The 24028-nt window shown below is 47.8% G+C and overlaps 1 protein-coding gene across 1 annotated transcript; it reads right to left on the minus strand.

The window, feature by feature from the left end:
- LOC111141663 (deoxynucleotidyltransferase terminal interacting protein 1) lies at positions 1–24017 on the minus strand. The gene is made up of 13 exons (XM_022494399.1): positions 23869–24017; positions 23222–23292; positions 22466–22562; positions 16553–16651; positions 10359–10427; positions 10041–10097; positions 9726–9784; positions 8746–8791; positions 6522–6580; positions 6360–6420; positions 2042–2113; positions 476–531; positions 1–366 (listed from the first exon to the last, which is right to left on the minus strand). The coding sequence occupies exons 1-13, from the start codon at positions 23971–23973 to the stop codon at positions 228–230; spliced, it is 990 nt and encodes a 329-aa protein (XP_022350107.1). The 5' UTR covers positions 23974–24017; the 3' UTR covers positions 1–227.
- Positions 24018–24028: the final 11 nt, after the last annotated feature.

Below are 24028 nucleotides of genomic sequence, written 5' to 3' on the forward strand. Positions count from 1 at the left end.
TCTGTTTATTACAAACTGTTTAATTGCTTCTTAACCCAATAACTTTAGAAATATAGAACCACGTGCCAGTGTGGGGGTGCTCTGTAGTGAGTCACTACAGACTAGCCCAGGCACAGCTTAATGCCGCTGAGATCCATCCAGGAGCAGTCCCAGCAGTGGCCTCAGCCATGTGGGTGACAGGGTCTTGGAAGAGGGCTGCCAAGAGCAGCCAGGGGACCTGGCTTCGGTCAGGTCTGTGGAGGTGCTTCAGCAGCACGATGCTCGTTCTCTGTCCGTAGTGTCTCCATGTACTTCCGCATCTTCTCAACCATCCAGGAGGGTAGCACAAAGGATTTCAACTCCTCCAACTTCAGGTCCAGGCATCCTCTGGAATAGACATCGAGGAGGAGAGTTGAAGCAAGGGTGGGTGGAGGCCCAAGCGCATCCCAAGGGGCTACTGCGGGGGGTGGGGCAGGGTACCGATGACCGATTTCACCTGTAGTCATCACTGGCCGCGAGGTCCCGGATGTCCTCCTCAATGAGGAGGTAAGCCTAGGGCAAGAGCAAAGGAGAGTGATCATTGCCTCTGATTCATTTCAACTCAATATCACTTTATTAAACATGTGCTTAATGTAAGGGCTGGAAGGGAGAGGGGCCTCATTTACAGTTGAGGGGGGAGTGAGTAGGGAGAGACTGGAGAATAGCTCCCTGAGACAACCTTTCACTCAAACAGAAACTTGATGGGTAAGGGAGCTGGGATGGGCGACTTCCTTACAGCCTCCTCCTCCTCTTAAAAAAAAAAAGGACTCTGAGGTGGTTTAACATGAAATGGCAAGAGAGCTAGCAAAACACACATGGAAACAGAATCAGGAGGAGGAAGCTGTATGTTAAGTATGGAAGTGAGATGATATGGTTTTGAACTTCGTGGCAAAAGGGCAAACGTGAGAAGCTGCGCGGCTGTCTCCTACCAGCTGCCTGCAGCATGGCTGTGGCACAGTGCCATGGCTGCAGGGGGAGGGAGCCCTCTCATGTGCTTACCACACAGAGTCTGTGGGAAAATCTCCCGTGGGAGACAGTTCTTTCTAGTCTTAGGGTCAGGACTGTGTGTCCCTGGAGTAATCTGTCATCTTATGAGCAGTGTGAACTCTGTAACCAATGAGATGTCCTTGAGAAGGCCTAGAGTTAAATTTGCAAAAATGCACAAAAGTGTGCTGGTTTCCTAAGTCAGCTATTAAAAAAAAAACACCCCCTTTAAAGCTACTTTTGCTCATGGCTTAACATTAGATCCCATCTTTCCTTTTCCCCATCTATTTCTTATTTACGTATGTTGCATTTTATCAGTGGTAAGCTCCCTGAAATCTTCTGAAACGGGGTATAGGAGTAAGCCCAGTAGTAAAACAGAAGATAGTTTCCTTGCCAGGAAGGAGAAGGCACACTGTCTGCAAGGCCCCTGAATTCTAACAGGAGCAGTCCCATGGTAGGACTGAATCCTCAGGTGGGGAACACCGCGTATGACAACAAAGCCCTGCTAGTTTCAGAACACCTGCAACCATGGTTTTCCCAAGATCTTTGCTTGATGAGCTAAGAACTTTTTAAGCAGAGGTGATTCTGGAAGGGGGTGCTAGGCGTGGCAAACAGGTTTCACCACATGTGCTAACTCCTGCAGACAGAAGGTGCTCCCTGGAGCACTGTGTTGGGGGGAAGAGCCTACAGCTGTGTCTAGTGGCAAAGGTGGTGATCCGTGAGAAGCATCTGTCAATGGGCATACGAGGGAAAAGTAGCGTTCTGTGTGTCGGGCACCTGCCATTCTGATGCACAGCTAATAGAATCTGAATATGAGGGATGATGTTGGAGGGAGTGAGGGAGTGGTGAGTGGGAAGGGAATCCACAGAATAAGTCCAGTCTTCAGTGGGAAGGGGCCTCTCCACCCTGACAAGTCTCCCTTTCCACATTCATCAGGCTCAGGGAGTCTCAGACATGGAAGGAAGCTGCCACCAACAGCGGGACCCATGGCTCCCGGGCTGGGTGGGTCTCTGACAGGGCATGTGTGAACAGTGCTTACCATCTTCCCCCCTGTTGCCCTCATGTGATGCTGCTCAGCCAGCCAGTGCTTGTCCTGGGGGTCGGCTGCGTACTGCAAGGGATGAAGTCGCAGATGTTAAGACTAGTGGGAGGATCCTCATTTGGTCTCAGAGCAACTCTCAGCAAGACCTTGTCCCAGCCCGGTGAATGCAGAGGGCTCGCCAAGCTCTTCACAGTGAGCGGAGCTGAGCCCAGGAGGCCAGGGGACAGGACCCAAATCCCAGAGATTTAGCAAGTTTCCTACCCCTTCCATTCTCAAAGCACAGCACTCTGGCAACTGGTCAGACCGGTGACTACTATTCCAGAGTTCTACCCTTTTTCAAAAAATGACCTGAGGTAGTTTGCCACATGTGTGAAATGTTATGGTAACCATATTTTCTGAAACAAAACTCAGGACAGGTCATGCTCTGGGGGAGGCAGAACAGCACTGTGGGTAAGAAGTTCATTTTGGAATTAGGTTTATATTCTGGTCCCTGCCTCTTAGTAGATGGTGTCAACCTGGGCAGAAATTTCCTTGAGACTCAGTTTCTTCATCTGTGAAACCAACAGTATTAATACTCAGGAGCTTGTCAAGGATAAATGAGATCGTGCATAAAAAGTGGTAAAGAGAGGGGCGCCTGGGTGGCTCAGCGGGTTAAGCCTCTGCCTTCGGCTCAGGTCATGATCTCAGGGTCCTGGGATCGAGTCCCACATCAGGCTCTCTGCTCAGCGGGGAGCCTGCTCCTCCCTCTCTCTCTGCCTGCTGCTCTGTCTACTTGTGATCTCTGTCAAATAAATAAATAAAAACTCTTTAAAAAAATGCATTAAAAAAAAGTGGTAAAGACAGTATCTGACACACAGGAAGTGCTCAATAAAGGTAGGTTTTAGAAAATAGGTAGGACATTTGAAATAGAGACAAAGCTGGGAAATCTGTATGGTTACTACCCTTTGAGTGTAAATAATTATTTCACTTCCCAAGTAATGTAAATATTAATAAAAAATTTAAAAGTAAGCGCTTTCTAACCCAATTTCAGTCCCACTTCCAGGGGTTTATCCTGCAGAATCCCCCACACATGTACACAAGGGATGTTTGGGATAGCAGCATTTGTAATAGCAAAACTGTTGGAAAAACATAAATATCCACTACAAGGGAGTAATGAAATAAATTATGGAATATCTATTCTATGAATTCTACACAGCTGTTAAAAATAAAATGAGGGAGACTTAATTTAATAACATGGACAAATCTTTTAAGACATTACCCACAGATTGAAGGTGGTCAACCCACCGTTTCTGTAAAGGACCAGCTAGTAAATATTTTGGGCTTTGCTGGCCACATACATCTTTGTCACACGTCCTTCATTTTTATTTTTTTAACTGTTTTTAGAGATTTTATTTTTAAGTAACCTCTACACCCAACTTGGGCCTTGAACTTACAACCCCAAGATCAAGAGTCACATGCTCCACTGACTGAGCCAGCCAGGAACCCCCATTTCTATTTTTTTAGATCACCCTTTAAAAATATAAAAAACTCGAGTTGGACAGAAACAGGCTCCTGGCTGGATCTGGCTCACAAGCCATACCTGGCCTTGTACTAGAATGTAGCTCTTCGAGGGTAAGGAGTCTTGTGTGTCCATTTTGTTCACTGTTTTATCTCTAGCACTTTGAGAATGTTTAGCACTCAATAAATACATGTCTGAAGAATGAATGAATTTTTGGGTGAAAAAATAAGATCAGAGAACAATATGTAGTCATACATGTATTATTGATGTGTACAGTCAATAACATAAAATATCACTGAAGGACACACCCTCCACCCACGTGTGTGCACAGGGAGAGCCTGGAGGATGCTGCTGCTGGCCTCAAGGGGAGGAGACTCTGAGTCAAGGCTGAAGGGGAACCTGGTGGTTTGTTCCCTAGTAGCTTCTGCATATTGGGTCTTTTTATAATAAGAATGGGTTTACATATTATTTCTATAATAAAAAAAGCTAAAAAGGAAAAGAAAAATTTGAATAATGCCTTCAGGAGGACAGAAAAATGGGCAAAAGATACAAGAGGCAGTTTACAGAGGAAGTACAAAGGGAAGCTAAATGAATGAAAAGATGCCTGTCGTCACTAATAGAGAATGAAAAGTAAAACAACTAAAAACATTTTTTAAATTTTTTAAAATTAAAAAAAATTTTTTAAATCTTTTTTTAAAAGATTTTATTTATTTATTCGAGAGAGAGAGAGAGAATGAGAGAAAGTGTGAGACGGGAGAGATCAGAAGGAGAAGCAGACTCCCTGCTGAGCAGGGAGCTGGATGTGGGACTCGATCCTGTGACTCCAGGATCATCACTGGAGCCCAAGGCAGTTATTTAACCAACTGAACCACCCACATGCCCCCTTCCTTCCACTTCTTAGACTCGAAAGATTACAGTGAGAGATCGTCCCCACTCGTAATGAATGCGGGTTGGCAGTTCATTACAAACGGTAGATCAAAGAATTGGGAATGTGTGCCGGTAATCACGAACATTTACGGAGCCTTGCCATGTGTCAGCGGTGCCCTGGGAGCTTTCCTGCACTCTCCTCTTATTCTACCAAGCCTACAAGGTTGGATTGTATCTTTCTATTTTTGTAGATAACAAAACAGGCTCAGAAATGGGAAGGAAAAATAAAATAAGAACAGAACAGAGAGGACGGCAAACCTTAAGAAGCTCTTGACTCTAGGAAACAGTGTTGCTGGAGGGGAGGGGTGACGGGCATTAAGGAGAGCACTTGATGGAAAGAGAATTGGGTGTTACATGCAATTGATTAATCACTAAATTCTACCTCTGAAACTAGTAATACACCATATGGTAACTAAACTGAATTAAAAAAAGAAAGAAAAAGAAATGGGGCGCCTGGGTGGCTCAGTGGGTTAAGCCTCTGCCTTCAGCTCAGGTCATGATCTCAGGGTCCTGGGTTTGAGCCCCACATCAGACTCTCTACTCAGTGGGGAGCCTGCTTCCTCCCACCCTGCCTGCCTCTCTGCCTATTTGTGATCTCTGTCTGTCAAATAGATAAATAAAATCTTTAAAAAAAATTAAGGGGTGCCTGGGTGGCTCAGTGGGTTAAAGCCTCTGCCTTCGGCTCAGGTCATAATCCCAGGGTCCTGGGATCGAGCCCCGTGTCGGGCTCTCTGCTCAGCGGGGAGCCTGCTTCCCCCCTCTCTCTCTGCCTGCCTCTCTGCCTACTTGTGATCTCTGTCTGTCAAACAAAAAAATAAAATCTTAAAAAAAAAAAAAGAAAATAAAGAAAGAAATGTGAAGCCGCTTGACCAAGGTCACACGGCTACCAAGCGGTGGAAACAGGGCTGAAGCCACACTTCTAACCATCGTGCTACTAGAGTTCCAAGGAGGTGCCGGAGCACACACACTTGGGGGATGATGCAAGAGGGTTTTGGAAGAGGTGGATCTACAGAAGAGTCAGGCAGAGATCTAAGCCTGGAGGGGAGGAAGGTCATCAGAGGGAACAGCAGGAGTGAAGATGCTGAAAGGAAAATGAAGTAGCAGGTAGGCCACACCGTCTAGGTGCTGAGGCTCTCAGGATATAAGACTGAAAAAGCAGCAGCAGGTCCACCCTTCAAAGAACCTGAACTTGCACAGAATGTAGTAGACAGAGCCGTAATTCTGTGACCCCAAGCCTTATGTATGGGTGCAAAAACACATCTTGAACACACACGCACTACTATTTTTCTAATATATTTGGATACTTTTGTGATGGAAAAAACACAAATTCATTTAAGGGGTGATTGCTATCCTGCCCCCCATTATTTTCTTAAATAGGACAGACCTAAGGACCTCTCTCTGAAAAGGGTTAGAACTGTGCCCGCCCGTGCTCCACTCTCTTTATTTTACATACAATTGAATAAGGTAATGGTTAAGAGCTCAGGCTTTGGGGAAGACAGACCCAGACTGGAATCCTACTCACATTAGACTTATCCCTTACCGGCTAAGTAACTTTGGGCCAGTCACTTAGCCTTTCTTTACCTCTGTTTTTATTTTTTTATGTATTGCGAAACAATGATAGCCATCTCCGTTTTAAAGAATAGCTCCCGGAGATAATGGAAGTGCAGCGCCCGAACCCTGTCTGGTCTGCACTAAGCATACAAGAAAAGTAGCTGTTACTGAGGGGCAGAATGTTCAGTAAATTCCAAAAGGTAAAGGTTAAGGGCAGAGGGGTAGCTAGAGCGCAGAAGCCCCGACTCCCAGATCAGTGTCTGTTCCGAGCTTCTCTGTGCGGTCCGGAGCTCCCAGCGTGCACTGCGGTGGCCCGCCTCACCCCCTGCACTCGCCTACCTTAAAGAGGTGCGGGTGCTTGATGTAGATTCTTCCTCTCGTGCCCCCCATCCCCAGGGCCCTGAAAAGGGACAGAGGAGTGTAAGGATTCCATCCTCTGCAGTCCTAGGGGTAGGCCCCCAAGCTGCCCCGCCCCCTCAGCACCAAAGCTCTCGAACTTACTTGTTGGCTCGAGATCCCAACACGAAGGTGGTAGATTCATTCAGCCGGGCTGGGTCCCACTATGCAAAAGATAGAGAGGCTGGTGAGGTGAGGTTTACCTGGTGGGCAGGATGGAAATGCTCTTCTCCCATCACCATCCTCGTCCACTATTCTGAACAGCTGAATCAAGAAACCAAGTATTGACAATATGCTGGGCTAGATATTGGGGATAAAGAGATGAGTAAGATAGTCTCTGCTCTCTGGGGGCCACAGACATTATGTATAGATAATTAAACCAGCATGAGACAGGCAGGGATACAGATGCTGGGTGTGAGGGATGCCATGGGGGAGGGCAACAGGAAGGCTCTCTTGCAGAGTTTAATTCCCAGGTTAATTCTGGAAGGGCCGAGGGGAGGAAGAAAGGGCGGCACAGTATGAATGGTAGGAAGCGAGAGCGGGCTTGGCAGGCTGGAGAGACCATGAGGGGTTCTGTGTAGTAAAAGGAGAGAGAGCACAGATTAGGGAGAGGCAACAAATGAGGTAGGAGGGAGAAGCAGAGAGGGGCTAGAGGCCCGGATGTGCTTCCTCCCCCCCACTCCTCCGAAAGGGAAAGTCTGTTTTTGTTTTTACTAGAGGATCGGGTGGCACATGACAGTTCAATAAATGGCTTCAGAGATACGAGCTAGAGGAGACACAAAAAATAAACTGGGGTGGGAAAGGAAAACAACCAGGAGGAGGTAAGAGCTGGCTGGTTCCTTCGCAGCCTCATTTAGGGGAGGGACGCGGTGCCTCTCAGCAACAGGCTGGATCCCTTCCTTCAGCCCTTGGCAGGGGACAGAGAAAAAGCAAAAGGCTTTGGCCCTCCCGAGTCTCAAGTGTGCTGCTTTTAGGGGTCTGCACTTTATTCATTCTGTAGGCCACGGGGAGTCACTGAGGTTTCTAAATAAGGAGAGCCAGATTTGATTTAAAGACCGCTCACTCGCCCACACACGGCTGATGCGTTCGAAGTGGCAAGACTACAGGCAGGGAGCAGTTTAGGGGTTGCTGGACTAAAGCATTTCTGAAACAAGAGAAGGGTCTGAGCTCAGACGGCAGTAAGGATGACAAGGAGGGAAGAGGAACTGGGATCTATGTGGGGAGTGGGATCAGCCAGGCCTCGAGGGGACACAGATGGGAAGGAGGGGAAGAGGGAAAGATGACTGAAGTGGAGAATGTCAAAGACGGTCTATGAGGAAAGATTCTGACTGCAAATTTAGATAGGCTGAGTCTGAAATGCTGCAGAAGCTCCAGGCAGGGAGGTCTAGCAGACAGCAGGAGACGTAAATTCTAAACCAGAAAGAGACATGTGGGACAAAGAGGTATGGTGACCTCGGCACACATTGGTCCCTGAGATCCTGAGAGTGAATGATTGAGAGCACTCACGGAACCTGACGTGCAGGAGTGGGCCAGGGAGACGACTCTGAGGGATGCCCACGTACAAGGCTCACGGCTGAGGAAGAAGGACTCATGAGAGGGAGAAGGGATGTCTGGAGAGGAACACAAAGATCAGGGAAATGCAGGTTTATTAGCTCGAGGGGAGCAGAGTTGAAGACAAAAGGCACGGTCACTGGTGTGAGTGCAGAGAGGGCCAGTAACACAGGAGGTGGAACATTTCTACCAGACAGAGCCTCCACCAGGCCAGTGGAGCTTTCGCTTACCTTACTGGGCTTCCATTCGTGGCTTTATTTGAAGAAAGGATTCTACTGCTAAAAGAGCTTGCAAACAACTGTTCTGGAGCCAAGAGAGGCTAATGGTTAAGACCATAGGCTCTGGTGGCAATGGACCTTGGCTTTGACATTTGGCTTGACCATCTAGCAGCTGTGTGACTCTGAGCAGGTCTCTGAGCCTTCATTAAGTTCAAGGGTATTAAGTGTATACGATAACTACACTTAATACACTACACCACAGAAGGGTAACAGAATCTATCTCAGAAGATTGTTATAAAGATTAAATGAGATGACATACAAAAGATTTAGTGCAGGGCCTGTCTTATATTAAGCACCCCTAGTTCCAATCCCTGTTTAAGATCCTTCTGGGAGGCCAGAGGGGGGGTGTGGGTATAGGGTGGAGGTTGGGGAATAGGTGGATGGCTCTGGAATGGCGTGTGTACCTCCCTCACACTCTAGCCCGTTCCCTCATGGTGGGTCCAGAACCTTGACTGGGTCTCCCTGGGATAGTGGTCACTGCCACGCTCACATAATCATACCTTGGGGCCTTCTCGGCGAATCGGTTCACAGGATTTTGGTTTCCATCTGATTGGAAGGAAAGAAGAAAGGTAAATTCTCCGAGGTGAGGCCTAGGACTGGAACAAAGCCTGCTGGTGGTGGTAGGAGTTCCTCACACACTCTCACTTTGGCCCTGGTGGTCTTTCCTCCTGGTTACCCACTGAGGAGGTACAAAGGCAAAAAGGCATTCTAGGACTGGCTCTGACTACCAGTCAGAGCTGGTACTGACTACCTGACTACCATGGCTACTGACTACCTAGCCATGAGGGCAGGTCCAGGAAGCTCTCTGAGCCGTCCTTTCCTTCTCTGTGAAAAGGAGGGAACAACAGCAACTGCCCTTCCCCCATGTTTGGGAGCCACGGAGCTGCCTGGGGGTGGGGTGGGGAGACCAAGCCACAGTGTGGCGGCCTCACTGCTCTACTGCTCTGTGTCTCTAAGCCAGTGGTTTCAGACAGTCCCCGCTGCTCCCAACTAGATTAATGTGGCTTTCTCGATCAGACTTCCACGTAAAGTCTTATTTGAAAAAAAGATTCTGTTGCTTCAAAACCTTTGTAGTACAATGTTGCTCATTATTAATTGGCTGACCTTGGACAAAAATTCTGAGTCTGTTTCCTGATTTACAAAATTACCTATACCTTCACTAGTGGGTGGCTGTAAGGGTTAGAAGGTAAAGTATGTAAGATATTTAGAGAAGTTACAACACGTCATGAGCCTTCAGTATGTACTCACAATAAAAACAGCTCTGGTCTTAAATCAAGCTGGGCAGAACGGTTCTGGGGCAAAAGCAGGATAAAACAATGTCCTCCCTGCTGCCTTCTTTCCCCGGCCCTCAAACCAGACTAACCCTCCCCCACGGTGACTCAAACAGTGGGATCTGATTTTGGCAGGCGAGGATCTCCGGCCTCTCTCCCTCCAGGCCCACCCCCTCCCCACTCTCCCGGCACTGCCGGCCCCTACTCACACCAGGCCAGCGGCTGCCCGGTCGTTTGACAGCATGTGTCCAGGAGGCCGTCCCTTCCTCTGCCAGAAAGAACAGCTGTCAGAGGCCTGACCCCGTGGGAAGCCCCACCCCACGCCACTGGCAGGCCTAGAGTCACTTGGTGGAGATGGTTTTCCAAAGAGACCAAATGATGCTTGAGAGCGAACAGGGAGAGTTAACAGCCTCCAGGGGTCCTGCTTCTCATGCTAGAAAGGCCTCCATGATGCATGGAGGAAGCCCTCTATCTTCTGGAGTCGTAGGGTCTTTTCCCAGCCAGAAAGCATGGAGATGAGTTACCTTTTTGGGAACAGGGCTTCCTCGATGGGCACATTCCTCTTCTGTCTGTCGGCCGCGCTGGAGGAAAATGGAAAGGGGGGGTCAGTGGCGAGCCAGTGCCTGGGATGGGCAGGTTCAGGGGCTGCTGAAGGCAAAGCCCTGCACTACCTCATTGGGCCCCTCCCTGGGCTGGGCCTCCAGAGCTCTCCCAGCATGACGCCGTTTGGAGCTCGTCCTACAAGTGCGTTGTATGTGGAAGCTCCCTGGGCCCAGAGAGTTCACCTGCCTCCCAGCCTCCTCGCTCTCCCCCTGCAACATCCCAGACCCAGCGATTCTGACCTTTATCCCTGGAAGCTCATGGGTCAATCTGGGTATTACTTTTTCTCCATCAGAAAACAGTAGTTTAGCCTGAAAAGAAAAGACCAAGTGTTAACAGTCACTATTGTGGTGCGTAACAGCTGGGATAAACTCCAGATTGGGTTGAAATGTTTTCATGATCAGTACAAAAGCATCTTGAGAGATGCATATACATAGATACCTACCTTCTTTCTAAAAACTTCAGTTGACCCTTGACCCTGCACAGGCTGACTTACACAGTTTTTTTTCCATAAAAACAGTACAGTACCGCAAATGTATTTTCTCTTTCTTACAGTTTTCTTAGTAACATTTTCTTTTCTCTAGGTTATTTTATTGCAAGTATACAATCTATAAATCATATGACATACAAAATATGTGTTAATCAGCTGTTGATGTTATGGGTAAGGTAGTTCTGGTCAACATAAGCTGCTAGTTTTTGGAGTCAAAAGTTTATATGTGGGGGCGCCTGGCTGGCTCAGCTGCTAGAGCATGCGACTCTTGATCTTGGGGTCATGAGTCTGAGCCCCATGTTGGGTGCAGAGATTACTTAAAAAAGAAAAAAAAAAAAGGAAGGACGTTACGTGTATTTGTATATTTTACACTGCAGGAAGTTGGTGCCCATCACCCCTGCCTAATTTTGTTCAAGGGTCAACTATAATTAATGATCATTGCTGAAAAATTAAAGATGAAACTATACAAAAAACCCCCACACCAAACCTGAAATCTCTGTATCTACAGACTACTGTTAATACTTCTTTCCTTTTTCTTTTTAAAGATTTTATTTATTTATTTGACAGAGAGAAAGAGACAGTGAGAGAGGGAACACAAGCAGGGGGAGCGTGAGAGGGAGAAGCAGAATGCAAAAAAGTCAGCAGGAAGCTGACTTGAGCCGAAGGTAGATGCTCAACGAACAGAGCCAGCCAGCTCTGTTAACAGCCCTACTGTTAATATTTCAGTGTAAATTCTTCATTACTTTTTCCTATGTAAATATATACTATATATTATTTTTCCTTACTAAATGTGTTAACATAATACATATTCCTCAATAAGCTGCTGCTTTTCATTTAATAAATACTGAGCTCCCAGTGTAGATGTGCTGGGGACACAGTAGTAAGCAGCACATGCAAAGTCCCTGCTCTTGCGGAGCTTCTACTCTGCGGGCGATCTGGATAATAAGCAAATAAATAAACATATATCACAATAAACAGATTGTGATAAATGGTGCGGAGAAAAAACCCCAGGCAGATGTGACAGAACTAGCGAGGGGAGGGCTGCTTTAAGTAGGCGGTCAGGGGAGGCTGTGCTGAGCAGGCAGCTTTCTGGGCTGGGCTGGGGAGAAGAAATGCTGAGAGGTGTGTCAGCAGCAGGGAGGAGGGCAAAAGCCCCAAAGTGGGAACAGACTCGGCTTGTTTGAAGAAAAAGATGGCCTGGCAAATAGTGGGTAGAGGAGAGAGGCGTGAACGAGGAGCGTGAACGAGGCAAGCAGGGCCCTGCAGGTTACGGGAAGAGTTGTGTTCTCTCACAAGAGAACGTGCGCGGCATTCGATGAGCCTGAGCACTCCCCTCTTCTGGAAACTCTCTCCTACTGGCTCCTGTGGCCACACTTCCCTGGTTTTCTTCCTACTTGTCTGGCCACTCTCTCTTAGCCTTCTTTGCTGGTTCATCTTCCTCAGTGTGGTTCATTCTGTCTTCTTCCATTTGGTATTCTATCTGCTCTCATCACGCTCACAGCTTCAGTTAATATCTACGCATGGATGATACCGTAATTTAAAAAAAAATCTGAGTTCAGGGGCGCCTGGGTAGCTCAGAGGGTTAAGCCTCTGCCTTCAGCTCAGGTCATGGTATCAGGGTCCTGGGATCCAGCCCTGCATCGGGCTCTCTGCTCAGCGGGAGCCTGCCTCCCCAAATCTCTCTGCCTGCCTCTCTGCCTGCTTGTGATGTCTGTCAAATAAATAAATAATATCTTTAAAAAAAAATCTGAGTATAGTTGACACACTATGTTGACCCTATGCTTTTTTTTTCTCTTCAGCTGTGTCCTCTCCATTGAGCTCCAGATTTATACAAAGGTCTGCCTGGTGTCTATGCATGGAGGTCCCAAGTTTGCTAAGTCCAATACTAGACTCATAAACCTCCTCCAAACGTTGCAGTGAAGAGTGCACAAGTCTCCATGTGAAATTACGTGCATGTTTTGCGGTAACGTAATTCATACCTGCCTGCCTAACCAAGCTGTAGGTTTTAGGAGAGCAGGAGCCCTGCTTGTTCATTTGCCATTTGCTCCTTCGCTTCCTCCTTCACTAATGCACGCAATCATTCGGCACACACTCAGCGTCCTCCATGTTAAAAGTCCTATTCTAGGGCGGGGCAAACTGTAGTGAACAAGGTTAGGCCTCAGCTCTTGTAAAGCTCAAGCTTTTAGCAGAGGTGGGGGTATAAAGGAGACAGAAAATAAATTCATGAACTATTAATAATTTCCGATTGAAGTCAGGGGTAGAAATCAACAAGGTGATAGAGATTAACTGGAGGTGGGGAAAAGAGTGAGAATGAGGAGCTACTTTATTTTTTAAAAAATATTTTATTTATTTATCTGTTAGAGAGAGCGAGTGAGTGCACAAGCAGGGGAGCAGCAGGCAGGGGGAGAGAAGCAGGCTCCCTGCTGAGCAAGGAGCCCAAGGAGGGGCTCCATCCCAGGATCCAGGACCCTGGGGTCATGACCTGAGCTAAAGGCAGACACTTAACCAACTGAGCCATCCCGGCATCCTTACTTTATTTTTAAAATGATTGTATTTATTTGAGAGAGAGTAAGAGAGAGGAAGCGGGGGGGGGGGGGGGGGGGGGGGGTGTTGGGGGGGGGGGGGGGGGGCCCAGATGCGGGAAAAGGTGCAGAGGGAGGCAGAGAACCAGATTCCCCGCTAAGTACACTTAATCCCAGGACCGGATCAGGACCTGAGCTGAAGGCAGATGCTTAACTGATGAGCCACCCAGGTGGGGAGATGGGGGGTGGGGTGGGGGTGGTGGTGGGGTGTTACTTTAGATGAAGTGGCCAGGGAAGGCCTCTCTGAGAGGCAATATTTGAGCTAAATCTGAAGAAAAGGAGGCAGCTATATAAAGAGTTAAGGATAGGGCATGCGGGGAGTGAGCACAGCAAGTGCAAAGACCCTGAGCTCAGTGTACTGGAGAACCAGAAGGGATTCCAGTGCAGCTAGAAGACAGTCAGTGAGGGGGCTGTGGGAGGAGTCGCAGCAGAAAGTACCATTTACTGAGTCCTTGCTATTGATCTAGAATCTTTAAAGATATTACAACAATTAATCCTCCCAACAATCCTACGGTGCAGCACCTCTACACCTATTTTGCAGATGAGAAAACGGAGATTTAGTAAGGTGAAGTAACTCGCCTCAAGTTACACAGCTAGTCTGGTAAAGTTGGCTAAGCGACTGCCTTCAGCTCAGGTCATCATCCTGGAGTTTCGAGATAGAGTCCTGCATCCGGCTCCCTGCTCAGCAGGGAGTCCGTTTCTCCCTCTGACCCTTCCCCCTCTCAGGCTCGCTCTCAAATAAATAAAATCTTAAACAACAACAACAACAACAGCAACAAAACCCCAGGACTCCTATCTGGCCAGTGCAAATAAAAAGAAAGCCTGCATTCTTAACTACCATGCCAAATTTTTCTTAATGGATGTGTATTAAATAATTAAATAAGTAAATAAAATGAACAAACAAAAACCAATTACCATCAAACAAAATCGAGCAAACAAAAAAATGCAAGGTAACAGGATATAGATAAGATCAGCCTTTTCTCCCTGAGAAATAGCCAGAAAGGTGTAGCCCAGGAGATTAGGGAGCATGATGTGCGGTAGGAAGGGCAAACAAATCAAGTCAACCCCAACAAACTAAAAACCCTTCTCTAATTGTCTCACGTCTGATGTGAAGAATCTTTTCAAGCAACAAGAAGTTCCGTGGGCAATTCAGACGAGGGGACGCGAAAGAACTTCAAGTTTCCTGGGCTACCTGAAAACCAGGCTCTGTCGGGAGGCCGCTGTGTATTATAGCCATGAACAGAACTCCCATGTATTTATCGTGTAGTATGTTCTTTGTTGTAACGCACCCACGTGGTGCTGGTCGCATATGAATATTTTCTCATTTAATCCTCACAGCAAACCACTGGTGCTGGGATTCTTACTCCCAATTTTAGGGATAAGAAAACTGAGGAAAAGAAGGGTCAAAAGACTTGTTTGAAGTTTCTTGATTCATCTGGTTTCCTGCTGAACTTTGGGCTTTCTACCTTCCCGATCTCCAATTCCTGCGCCCTGATCACACACCGTGTGTTTCACACTCCAGCTTCCCAGTCATATCGATACCGGCCAAGGGACTCCAGGAGGTGGACGTGGGGACTCAGGAGACGGGAAAGGTGTACCCATCCACGGAGTACAGATCATGCCCCCCGTTCACTTTCATCTCATCCTTCCGGGGACTCCTGGAGAGTTGCATACATTTCCCTTCCATTCTCTAGGGCAGAGTCTCAGACCACTCTCCTTATGGCAGCCAGAGTGATCTCTCAAAGTGCCCATCTCAGTAGGCAGCTCTTCTGCTTGGAACTCCACACCTGTAATTTGGCTTGATTTGGCCTCTGCTACTTTTCCAACTTCAACAAGTATCACAGGCATTTTTAGACTCAATGTCATGCCTCCCGAGCACCCCCCGAGAGGCAGGAAGGCAGAAAGGGTGACAGGCCCCATGGTAATAAAAGGGGCTGTGACTACTTGTAGAGTGATGTCACCACTCGCAGAGGTGAGAGAGCGCTCGGCTATCCTAACTCTCGCTTGTTCAGAGCCAGTTTCTTCATCTGGAAACTAGGGATTACAATATGTCTTCTGGGGCGTCAAACTAGTGCACGTGAAAGCACTGGTCCCATACTAGGTACAGAGGAGCCACTTCCCTTCTCTCCACCCTCGGAAAACCAGCAGCCCTGGCTTCTTTCTGTCCCTTGGATGTACTCCGCTTCCTTTTACCTCCAGGTTCCGTACCTTCTAGTGTACTCTCTTCATTGCCTCCTGTGCTCACAGCACTCAGAACAGTTTGTAATTCCAGATCTACTGAATGATAACTGGAGTAACGTCAGGGAGCTGGGGTAAGGCCTGTGTCCATTTTGCATAGTGCAGTTGGGGCCTGACACAGAAACGGCGCACGATCTATATGAGCTGGAGAGATAAATAAACTCGAGAAAGCATTCTGGGATGCAACCGAGACTGAAGGTTTATTAGTTTAATCTTGATTCAGTTCAAACTTAGAAGAACATTCGCAAACTTCCATGTTTGATTATGAGCAGATGTTACAACTGATCGTAACATACTCCAGTCCCAGACTGAAGGAATGAATTGGCCTCCTAGGAGTTTGGCAGACTTAAGTAGAAAACCATGGGAAGCGGATCAGCTTTCACTGCACTAATGGTTAGAGTTCTGCCCTCTCAAAAGCTGAGCTCAGGCCCTGGTCTTGCTCTTTTCTGAGGCTGTGCCTGAGCAGCTGGCCAGCCCACCTCCTGGGAGACATGACTCATCTCCGGAGAATCACTCTCCTAGGACTAAGTTCAAACCCGTCTCTGCGGCTCTGAGTGTGTAGAAATTTTCATCTCTGACAGCCAGTGGTTTCACAGTTAACCACAGAAGTGGGTGATGCTGACAATTCCTATTAATAAGAACAGCTGACACAGGCAAACAGGTTCACTCCTATTTTGGGAACACAGGCATTTTTAGACTTGATGTCATACCTCCCGAGCACCCCCCAAGAGGCAGGAAGGCAGAAAGGGTGACAGGCCCCACGGTAATAAAAGGGGCTGTGACTACTTGTAGAGTGATGTCACCACTCGCAGAGGTGAGAGAGCGCTCGGCTATCCTAACTCTCGCTTGTTCAGAGCCACAGTTTCTTCATCTGGAAACTAGGGATTACAATATGTCTTCTGGGGCGTCAAACTAGTGCAGGTGAAAGCACTGGTCCTGTACTGGGTACAGAGGAGCCACTTCCCTTCTCTCTGTCAGCAGCAGCTCCAGGCCCTCTCTGGAGGCTCGTGGCTTATCAGGCATCCCCCCCCAAGTACCATGAATGAAGTGATCACACTTCTTAGTAGAGCCCTGAGGACGAAGCCTGGGCCTACGTCTCTGCATCTCTTGTCCCTTTGGGTCTTACCTGCTCCAGGCAGCTCCGACAGGCCTCCTGGATCAGCTGCTCTGCGTCCACCTCTTCCCCGACATTGTCTCTGACATTCAGTGCTGCCTTCTGGAAGAACTAGGGAGAAGTACAGCAGAGGACAAGGTCAGAAGACCTGTTACTCTGCAATAACTTAAAGGAAACAGAATATAAGAGAGAAGCTTTTATCTTCCTCTCATACAGAAGGGAACACTGATTACGAATGTGGCTTTCAGATCAGACAGATCGAGGGTCGGTCACTTCCTGATCTATCCTGTCTTAAGGAGGATCACAATCATGGAGGTGCCCAGTGGATGGCCATTAAAGCATTAAGGTGTAAATAGGGCACAATCGGGGCGCCTGGGTGGCTCAGTGGGTTAAGGCCTCTGCCTTCGGCTCAGGTCATGATCCCAGGTTCCTGGGATCAAGCCCCGAATCGGGCTCTCTGCTCAGCAGGGAGCCTGCTTAAAAAGAAAGAAAAAATAGGGCAGAATCAAAGAATAACCTAAATGTCAATTATAGCTTAAATAAATCACGGCACATCCATATTAGGAAATATGCAAATATTAAAAATTACAGTAAAGATGGTATAGGAGAGTATGTTTTTGACATGAAAAGGCATTCATGATATATTGCTTAGGAAAGGAAGCAATGTTTGGTACAGAATGAGCCTATTTATTTAAAACAGCAAAAAGGGGCGCCTGGGTGGCTCAGTGGGTTGGGCCGCTGCCTTCGGCTCGGGTCATGGTCTCGGGGTCCTGGGATCGAGTCCCACGTCAGGCTCTCTGCTCAGTGGGGAGCCTGCTTCCCTCTCTCTCTCTGCCTGCCTCTCTGTCTACTTGTGATCTCTGTCTGTCAAATAAATAAATAAAATCTTAAAAAAATAAAATAAAATAAAATAAAACAGCAAAAAGGAGCACCTGGGTGGCTCAGTGGGTTAGGCCTCTGCCTTCGGCTCAGGTCATGATCTCAGGGTCCTGGGATGGAGCCCCACATCGGGCTCTCTGCTCTGCAGGGAGCCTGCTTCCCCACCACCCCCACCCCGCTCTCTGCTTGCCTCTCTGCCTACTTGTGATCTCTCGCTCTTTGTCAAATAAATAAATAAAATCTTAAAAAAAAAATAAAACAGCAAAAAGCAAATACAGAAAGACAAAAAAACTGCAAGGATATATATACATACACACACACACACACACATATATATATATATTTTTTAAAGATTTTATTTATTTATTTGACAGAGATCACAAGCAGGCAGAGAGGCAGGCAGAGAGAGAGGAAGGGACACAGGCTCCCCGCCGAGCAGAGAGCCCGATGCGGGGCTTGATCCCAGGACCCTGGGATCATGACCTGAGCCGAAGGCAGAGGCTTTAACTCACTGAGCCACCCAGGTGCCCCTGCAAGGATATATATTAAAGTAACAGTGACATTATGGATGATTTCTTTCTTTTTTTTGCTTATCTATAGTATCTCAATTTTTGTAACATACCTGCACTACTTCTGTAGAAGGAAAAAAGAATGCCAGTGCCCGCAGTGAACATCCCAGGGCAGACCAGAAAAGATCCTGAGAGTAGAAGGTCCTCACTGAATTCTGACCTTGCCCAAGCCAAAAGAAGGTGTGGAATGGGTAGCATGAGACCTGACCAGGGCCCCAGGACACCCGAAGTCCCAATCAGCTGGGGAAGGGGAAGGCAGAAGTTTCTTTCACTGTGGAAGAGGGAGAGTCAGAGCCTGAAAACACTGAGGGACAGGTGATGGGAGGTCCCAAATGGAGGCACCAGGAACACATTCATAAGAATCCAAGTTGTGTCTCCAGAAGACAATGTCATACAGAAAAATTCTGGTACCTGTATACTGTAGGCGACAACTATGAGGATGTACTTTCTTTTCTCATCTCCTCTCCTCCTTCCTTCTTTCCTTTTCTTTTTCTCTCTTCCTTTCTTTCTTCTTTTAAATTTTGAGTAGGCTCCATGGCGCCCCCTCCCCCACAACCTGGGGCTTAAACTCATGACACTGAGATTAAGAGTTGCGGGTAGCTTAGCTGGTTAAGTGCCTGACGCTTGATTTCAGCTCAGGTCATGATCTCAGGTTGTGAGATCGAGTCCCACATCGGGTTCCCCCTCAGTGGGGAGTCTACTTCTCTCTTTCCCTCTACCCCTCTCCCCACTTGCATTTTCTCTCTCTCTCTCAAATAAATAAATGAATCTAAAAAAAAAAAAAAACCAACAAAAAAACCCCCAAAACAAAAGGAAAGAAAAGAAAAAAGAGTTGCATGCTGTACTGAGTAAGCCGGCCAGGCACTCCCCAAGGGGATGTTCTTTCATTTTATATTTGACAAGGCCGAATGCCTGATATTGTTAATGTTCAGCTAAGGAGAAGTACAAGAAGGTGTGGATTAGAAGTCTGATGAGGTGAAGAGGAAAATTCTTCAGGCAAAATTAAATGAATAGTCAGATGAGTTTCACTTTATTTTTTTTTTTAAAAAGATTATTTATTTATTTATTTGTCAGAGAGAGAGAGAGGGAGAGAGAGCAAGCACAGGCAGACAGAATGGCAGGCAGAGGCAGAGGGAGAAGCAGGCTCCCTGATGAGCAAGGAGCCCGATGTGGGACTCGATCCCAGGACGCTGGGATCATGACCTGAGCCGAAGGCAGCTGCTTAACCAACTGAGCCACCCAGGCGTCCCGAGTTTCACTTTAAAACAAAACCTTAGGGTGTCTGAGTGACTCAGTTGGTTAAGCGTCTGCCTGCAGCTCAGGTCATGATCTCAGGTTCCTGGGATTGAGTCCTTTGTGGGGCTCCCTGCTCAGTGGGGAGTCTGCTTCTCCTTGTCCCTCTGCCCCTCCTCCCTGTCATGATCTCTCTCTCAAATAAATCAATAAAATCTTAAAAAAAAAAAATCCCTAAGAACTGGAGATGAATACTGGTGTTCAGTGTTGATTACTGGCTAAGTGAAAGCTAGCTAAAGTGAAAAGCTAGCTAAAACAATCTGGATTCTTTTTTTTTTTTTTTAAAGATTATTTATTTATTTATTTGACGGATAGAGATCACAAGTAGGCAGAAGCAGGCAGAGAGTCAGACAAAGAGAGAGGAGGAAGCAGGCTCCCCCCGAGCAGAGAGCCCCCGAGCAGAGAGGGATCACGACCAGGGCCGAAGGCAGAGGCCAAACCCATTGAGCCACCCAGGCGCCCAAACAATCTGGATTCTTTACAACCAGCCTGAGAAGTGGGCAGTGTGATGAATATATAGGGGTGACCGTAAGTGGACTCTCGACCTAAGAATGAAATCTGGTCCTGCATAAGGCATTCGAAAATGCTGCTGGGATAAATGCAAAATTGTAAAAGCGTTTAGAGAGAAATTTTCTTTTCTTTTCTTTTTTTTTTTTTTAAAGATTTTATTTATTTATTTGTCAGAGAGAGAGAGAGGGAGAGAGAGCAAGCACAGGCAGACAGAATAGCAGGCAGAGGCAGAGGGAGAAGCAGGCTCCCTGATGAGCAAGGAGCCCGATGTGGGACTCGATCCCAGGACGCTGGGATCATGACCTGAGCCGAAGGCAGCTGCTTAACCAACTGAGCCACCCAGGCATCCCCCTTTTTTTTTTTTTTTAAAGATTTTATTTATTTATTTGACAGAGAGAGATCACAAGTACACAGAGAGGCAGGCAGAGAGAGACAGAGGGGGAAGCACACTCCCTGCTGAGCAGAGAGCCCGATGTGGGACTCGATCCCAGGACCTCGGGACCATGACCCGAGCTGAAGGCAGAGGCTTAACCCACAGAGCCACCCAGGTGCCCCTAGAGAGAAATTTTCTTGAGGAAAGAATATGTTTTCCTTTCTTTTTTTTTTTTTTAAAGACTTTATTCACTTATTTGAGAGAGAGAGGGAGTGCTGCATGTAGGAGCGGTGGGAAGGGCAGAGGGAAGAGCAGACTCCCCACTGAGGAGGGAGCCTGACACAGGGTTTGATCCCTGGACCCCGAGATCATGACCTGAGCTGAAGTCAGACACCTAACTGAATGAGCCACCCAGGAGACTGCTGTGGGATTTTATTTTATTTTTAAAGGTTTTATTTATTTATTTGACAGAGAGAGAGAGATCACAAGTAGGCAGAGAGGCAGGCAGAGAGGGGAGGGGGAGCAGGCGCCCCACTGAGCAGAGAGCCCGATGTGGGGCTTGATCCCAGGACCCTGGGATCATGACCTGAGTGGAAGGCAGAGGCTTTAACCCACTGAGCCACCCAGGAGCCCCTGCTGTGGGATTTTAAATAGGGGAGTGACAGCCTTAGATTTACACCTTTGAGGTCACTGGCATCTGCAGGGAGGGTGGGATGAAAGCGGGGAAGAAGAGCAGCAGTAGGGGTCACAGGAGGGGCCTGGGTAAGAGAAAATGAAGGCCTGAACCAAGGCGGAGGTGAGGAAGAAGAAGGGCACGGCAGATTGTGAAGTGGAATGTACAGGACTGTGGCTGGACAGGGGAGATGAAGGAAAGGCAGAGTCCCTGGTTTCCGGCTTCTAAATGAATGGTAGTCCCATTCAAACATCACATGTCCCAGAATGAGCTCCTGATTCCCCCTGCTCGTTCCTGTCTTCCTCATATCAAGCCAGTGGCAATGCTGTGTTTATAGTTGCCCAGGGCAGATAATATGCGTTCACTTCTCTTGTTCTTTTACCCACACATCTGAATCATCAGCAAAGCTTGTTGTTACCTCTAAAACACACGTGGAATCTCACCTTCCCAACACCTTTACTGCTAACACTCAAGCCACCATCATCTCAAGCCTCCTCCTGTAGGTGATTCTCTGCACATCAGTCAGGGTGACCCTTTAAAAATGTTCACATCAAATACTCTGCACAAAACTCTCCAAGAGCCTCTATTTTAATCAGAGTAAACCCCAACATTCTTACCATGGCCTCAAAGGTTCTCCATGAACTGGGCCCCTCTTTCCCCTCTGATTACCTCTCCTATTACCCTCCTCCTGGCTCAGCTGGCTCTAGCCACAATGGAGACTTTGTTGCTTTGAATGTGCCAAGCATACCGCTGCCTTAGGGCATTTGCCCTTGTTCCCTCTGCCTGGACTGTTTTTCCCTGATGTGTCTTGTTTTTCCCTTCCCTTATTCAGGTCTCTGCTCACATGTGGCCTTCCTGGGCACAGTCTATGAAACAGCCTTACTGTTTCCCACTGGTCACTCTCTCCCCCTTCTCTGTGGCATTCCCTAATGTAGTACATATCTGTTTAAAGAGGGCAGGGACACTGTTCATTTTGTTCTCTGCTACATCCTCAGTGCCTTGAACTGTGCCTGTATTATGGTGGAAGCTCAGTGAATACTTCTTGAATGAATAAACACAAGAAGAGGTTTAGGAAGAAAAAGGTCAATTCTGAATATGCTGCTTGAAGCATCTATGGGACAATCAGAGTCATGCAGAAGTTTATTTAGAGGCTTAGAAAGGAATTTTAAATAATAATAACGTTGATACTGTTACACAAATAATAAAAACACTTGTTTGGGGGCACCTGGGTGGCTCAGTGGGTAAAGCCTCAGCTTTCGGCTCAGGTCATGATCCCAAGGTCCTGGGATCGAGTCCCGCATTGGGCTCTCTGTTCTGCAGGGAGCCTGCTTCCTCCTCTCTCTGCCTGCCTCTCTGCCTACTTGTGATCTCTCTGTCAAATAAATAAAATCTTCAACAAACAAACAAACAAAAACACTTGTTTGAAGCATGGTGTTGAGCATATTACACTTAAATTATTTTACCCTCAAAATAGCTTGGCAGAAGAGGTATTCAAGTTACCCCCAAAGAAAGGGGTAAAAGTTCTCAGGGGTTCAGAACTGGAAGACTTTACACATCTGTGTGTAGCAGAGAGATCCAGGGGATTGTGATGTAGGAAAGGCTTGGCCATGCCTCTTTGTCCCTCTCACCTTCATGTACTTGTTGAAGACAGTCTGGATCTCCTCATTGATGCTAGGCTGCAGGACAGCGCGGAGGAGGTCCATGGAGATGGCAGGATCTGTGAAACTGCATTCAGGAAGGAGACACAGTCAGGGGTCATGTCCCAGACATATCTTTCTTAGTCTGCCCAGCCAATTACTGACACAGGCTCCTTTAACGACAATAATAGATAGCTTCACCTGAAAACAAGCTACATGCCCAGGTTCTGTGCAAACTACACGGACATGGTTTTTTATTCCATTTCCATAATAACCCTATGAAATGAGTTTTATTTTTTAAAGCGTTTTATGAGATACAAAGTCTATACACTTCAACGAGTAGTTGTAGAGAACATCCACTTAATCACGACCTGTCAAGAAATATAATCAGCATCCCAAGGTCCATCTTGTGCTCTCTCCCTTCCCTGACATAAATACTACTGTTTGCATAACAACAAAACAGAAAACCCCAAAATCCTACTGTTTGCTATTCTGCCTTTTTACAGCCCTCAACCACAGAGCCGACTGAATGTTAGGGATCTCAGGCACTGCTGAATCCATGATTCCCCATTTTGTACCTGAATTCAGAGGGGGCAATGATTCAACCAAGATCAACACAGAGTTACAGAAGCTGAGTCTCCTCTTTCCTAGTCCAGTGTTCTTTCTAATGGCTGATGAGCTCTTTCCAGCTCTGTGCAGGGGGGACCCCAAGGGTGCTGGGAGGTGAATACCCAGGACCAGCCTTACCTTGTTGTCATCTGTGAGCGGCGGCCCCTTCGCTGCACCTGCCGATGCTTTATCATTATGTTCCAAGGATTCTGCGGGGACCAAGGGAACAGATGTCACTGAGGCCCGTGACACTGGAGTAGAGGTGGAAGGTGAGTATGAAGTTAAACTTAGACACCCCTGTTTCTCAGGGAATTTCAGCGCTTCTTCCACCCTGGGGTAGGAGGGAGGGCGGCGGCTGAAAGGCCCTGCGGGGTGGAGGAACTCCGGAAAAGTTTCCTGCTTCCAAAGTCCCAAACCCACCTTTTCTGGGACGGCAGGAGGAAGGGAACCAGTGTTTACCGAGGGACTACTCTGGGGCAGCCGGTGTGCTGGGCGCTTTCTTCGCATTTACACCCCAACCCCATAACAACTTTGAGGCGGCGCTAATCATCTCCATTTCACAGAAGAGGAAACTGGAGCTCAGGGGTTGACAGGACTGGCTCATGTCACCTAGCTAGGAGGGCGGCACCAGAATTTGAATCCAGGTCGTCGGACTGAGAAAACGCCAACCCCCTGGGCAGCACTAGCCGCCGCGTTCTCTTGCCCGCGGGCCAGGGTCCCGGGAGCCCGAGGCCCAGACGGCCCGAGCCCAGGCCCAGCCCCGGCCTCCCCGGGGGCGTCCTCACCGTGAGAACCAGCTGCCCCGCTGCGCCCGCGTCGCCTAGTTCGGGGCCGCCCCGCTCTGCCCCGCCGGGTCCCCGCGGCTGCTCGGCGTCGCCAGTGGCCCCCATGGCTCCCCCAGCCCCCACAACTTGAGTCCGACTCTGCCACCGGCCGGAAAGTGGC

This window comes from Enhydra lutris, unplaced genomic scaffold (genome assembly GCF_002288905.1).
Source record: "Enhydra lutris kenyoni isolate GAN:26980312 unplaced genomic scaffold, ASM228890v2 scaffoldscaffold6, whole genome shotgun sequence".
Taxonomy (NCBI): Eukaryota; Metazoa; Chordata; class Mammalia; order Carnivora; family Mustelidae; genus Enhydra; species Enhydra lutris.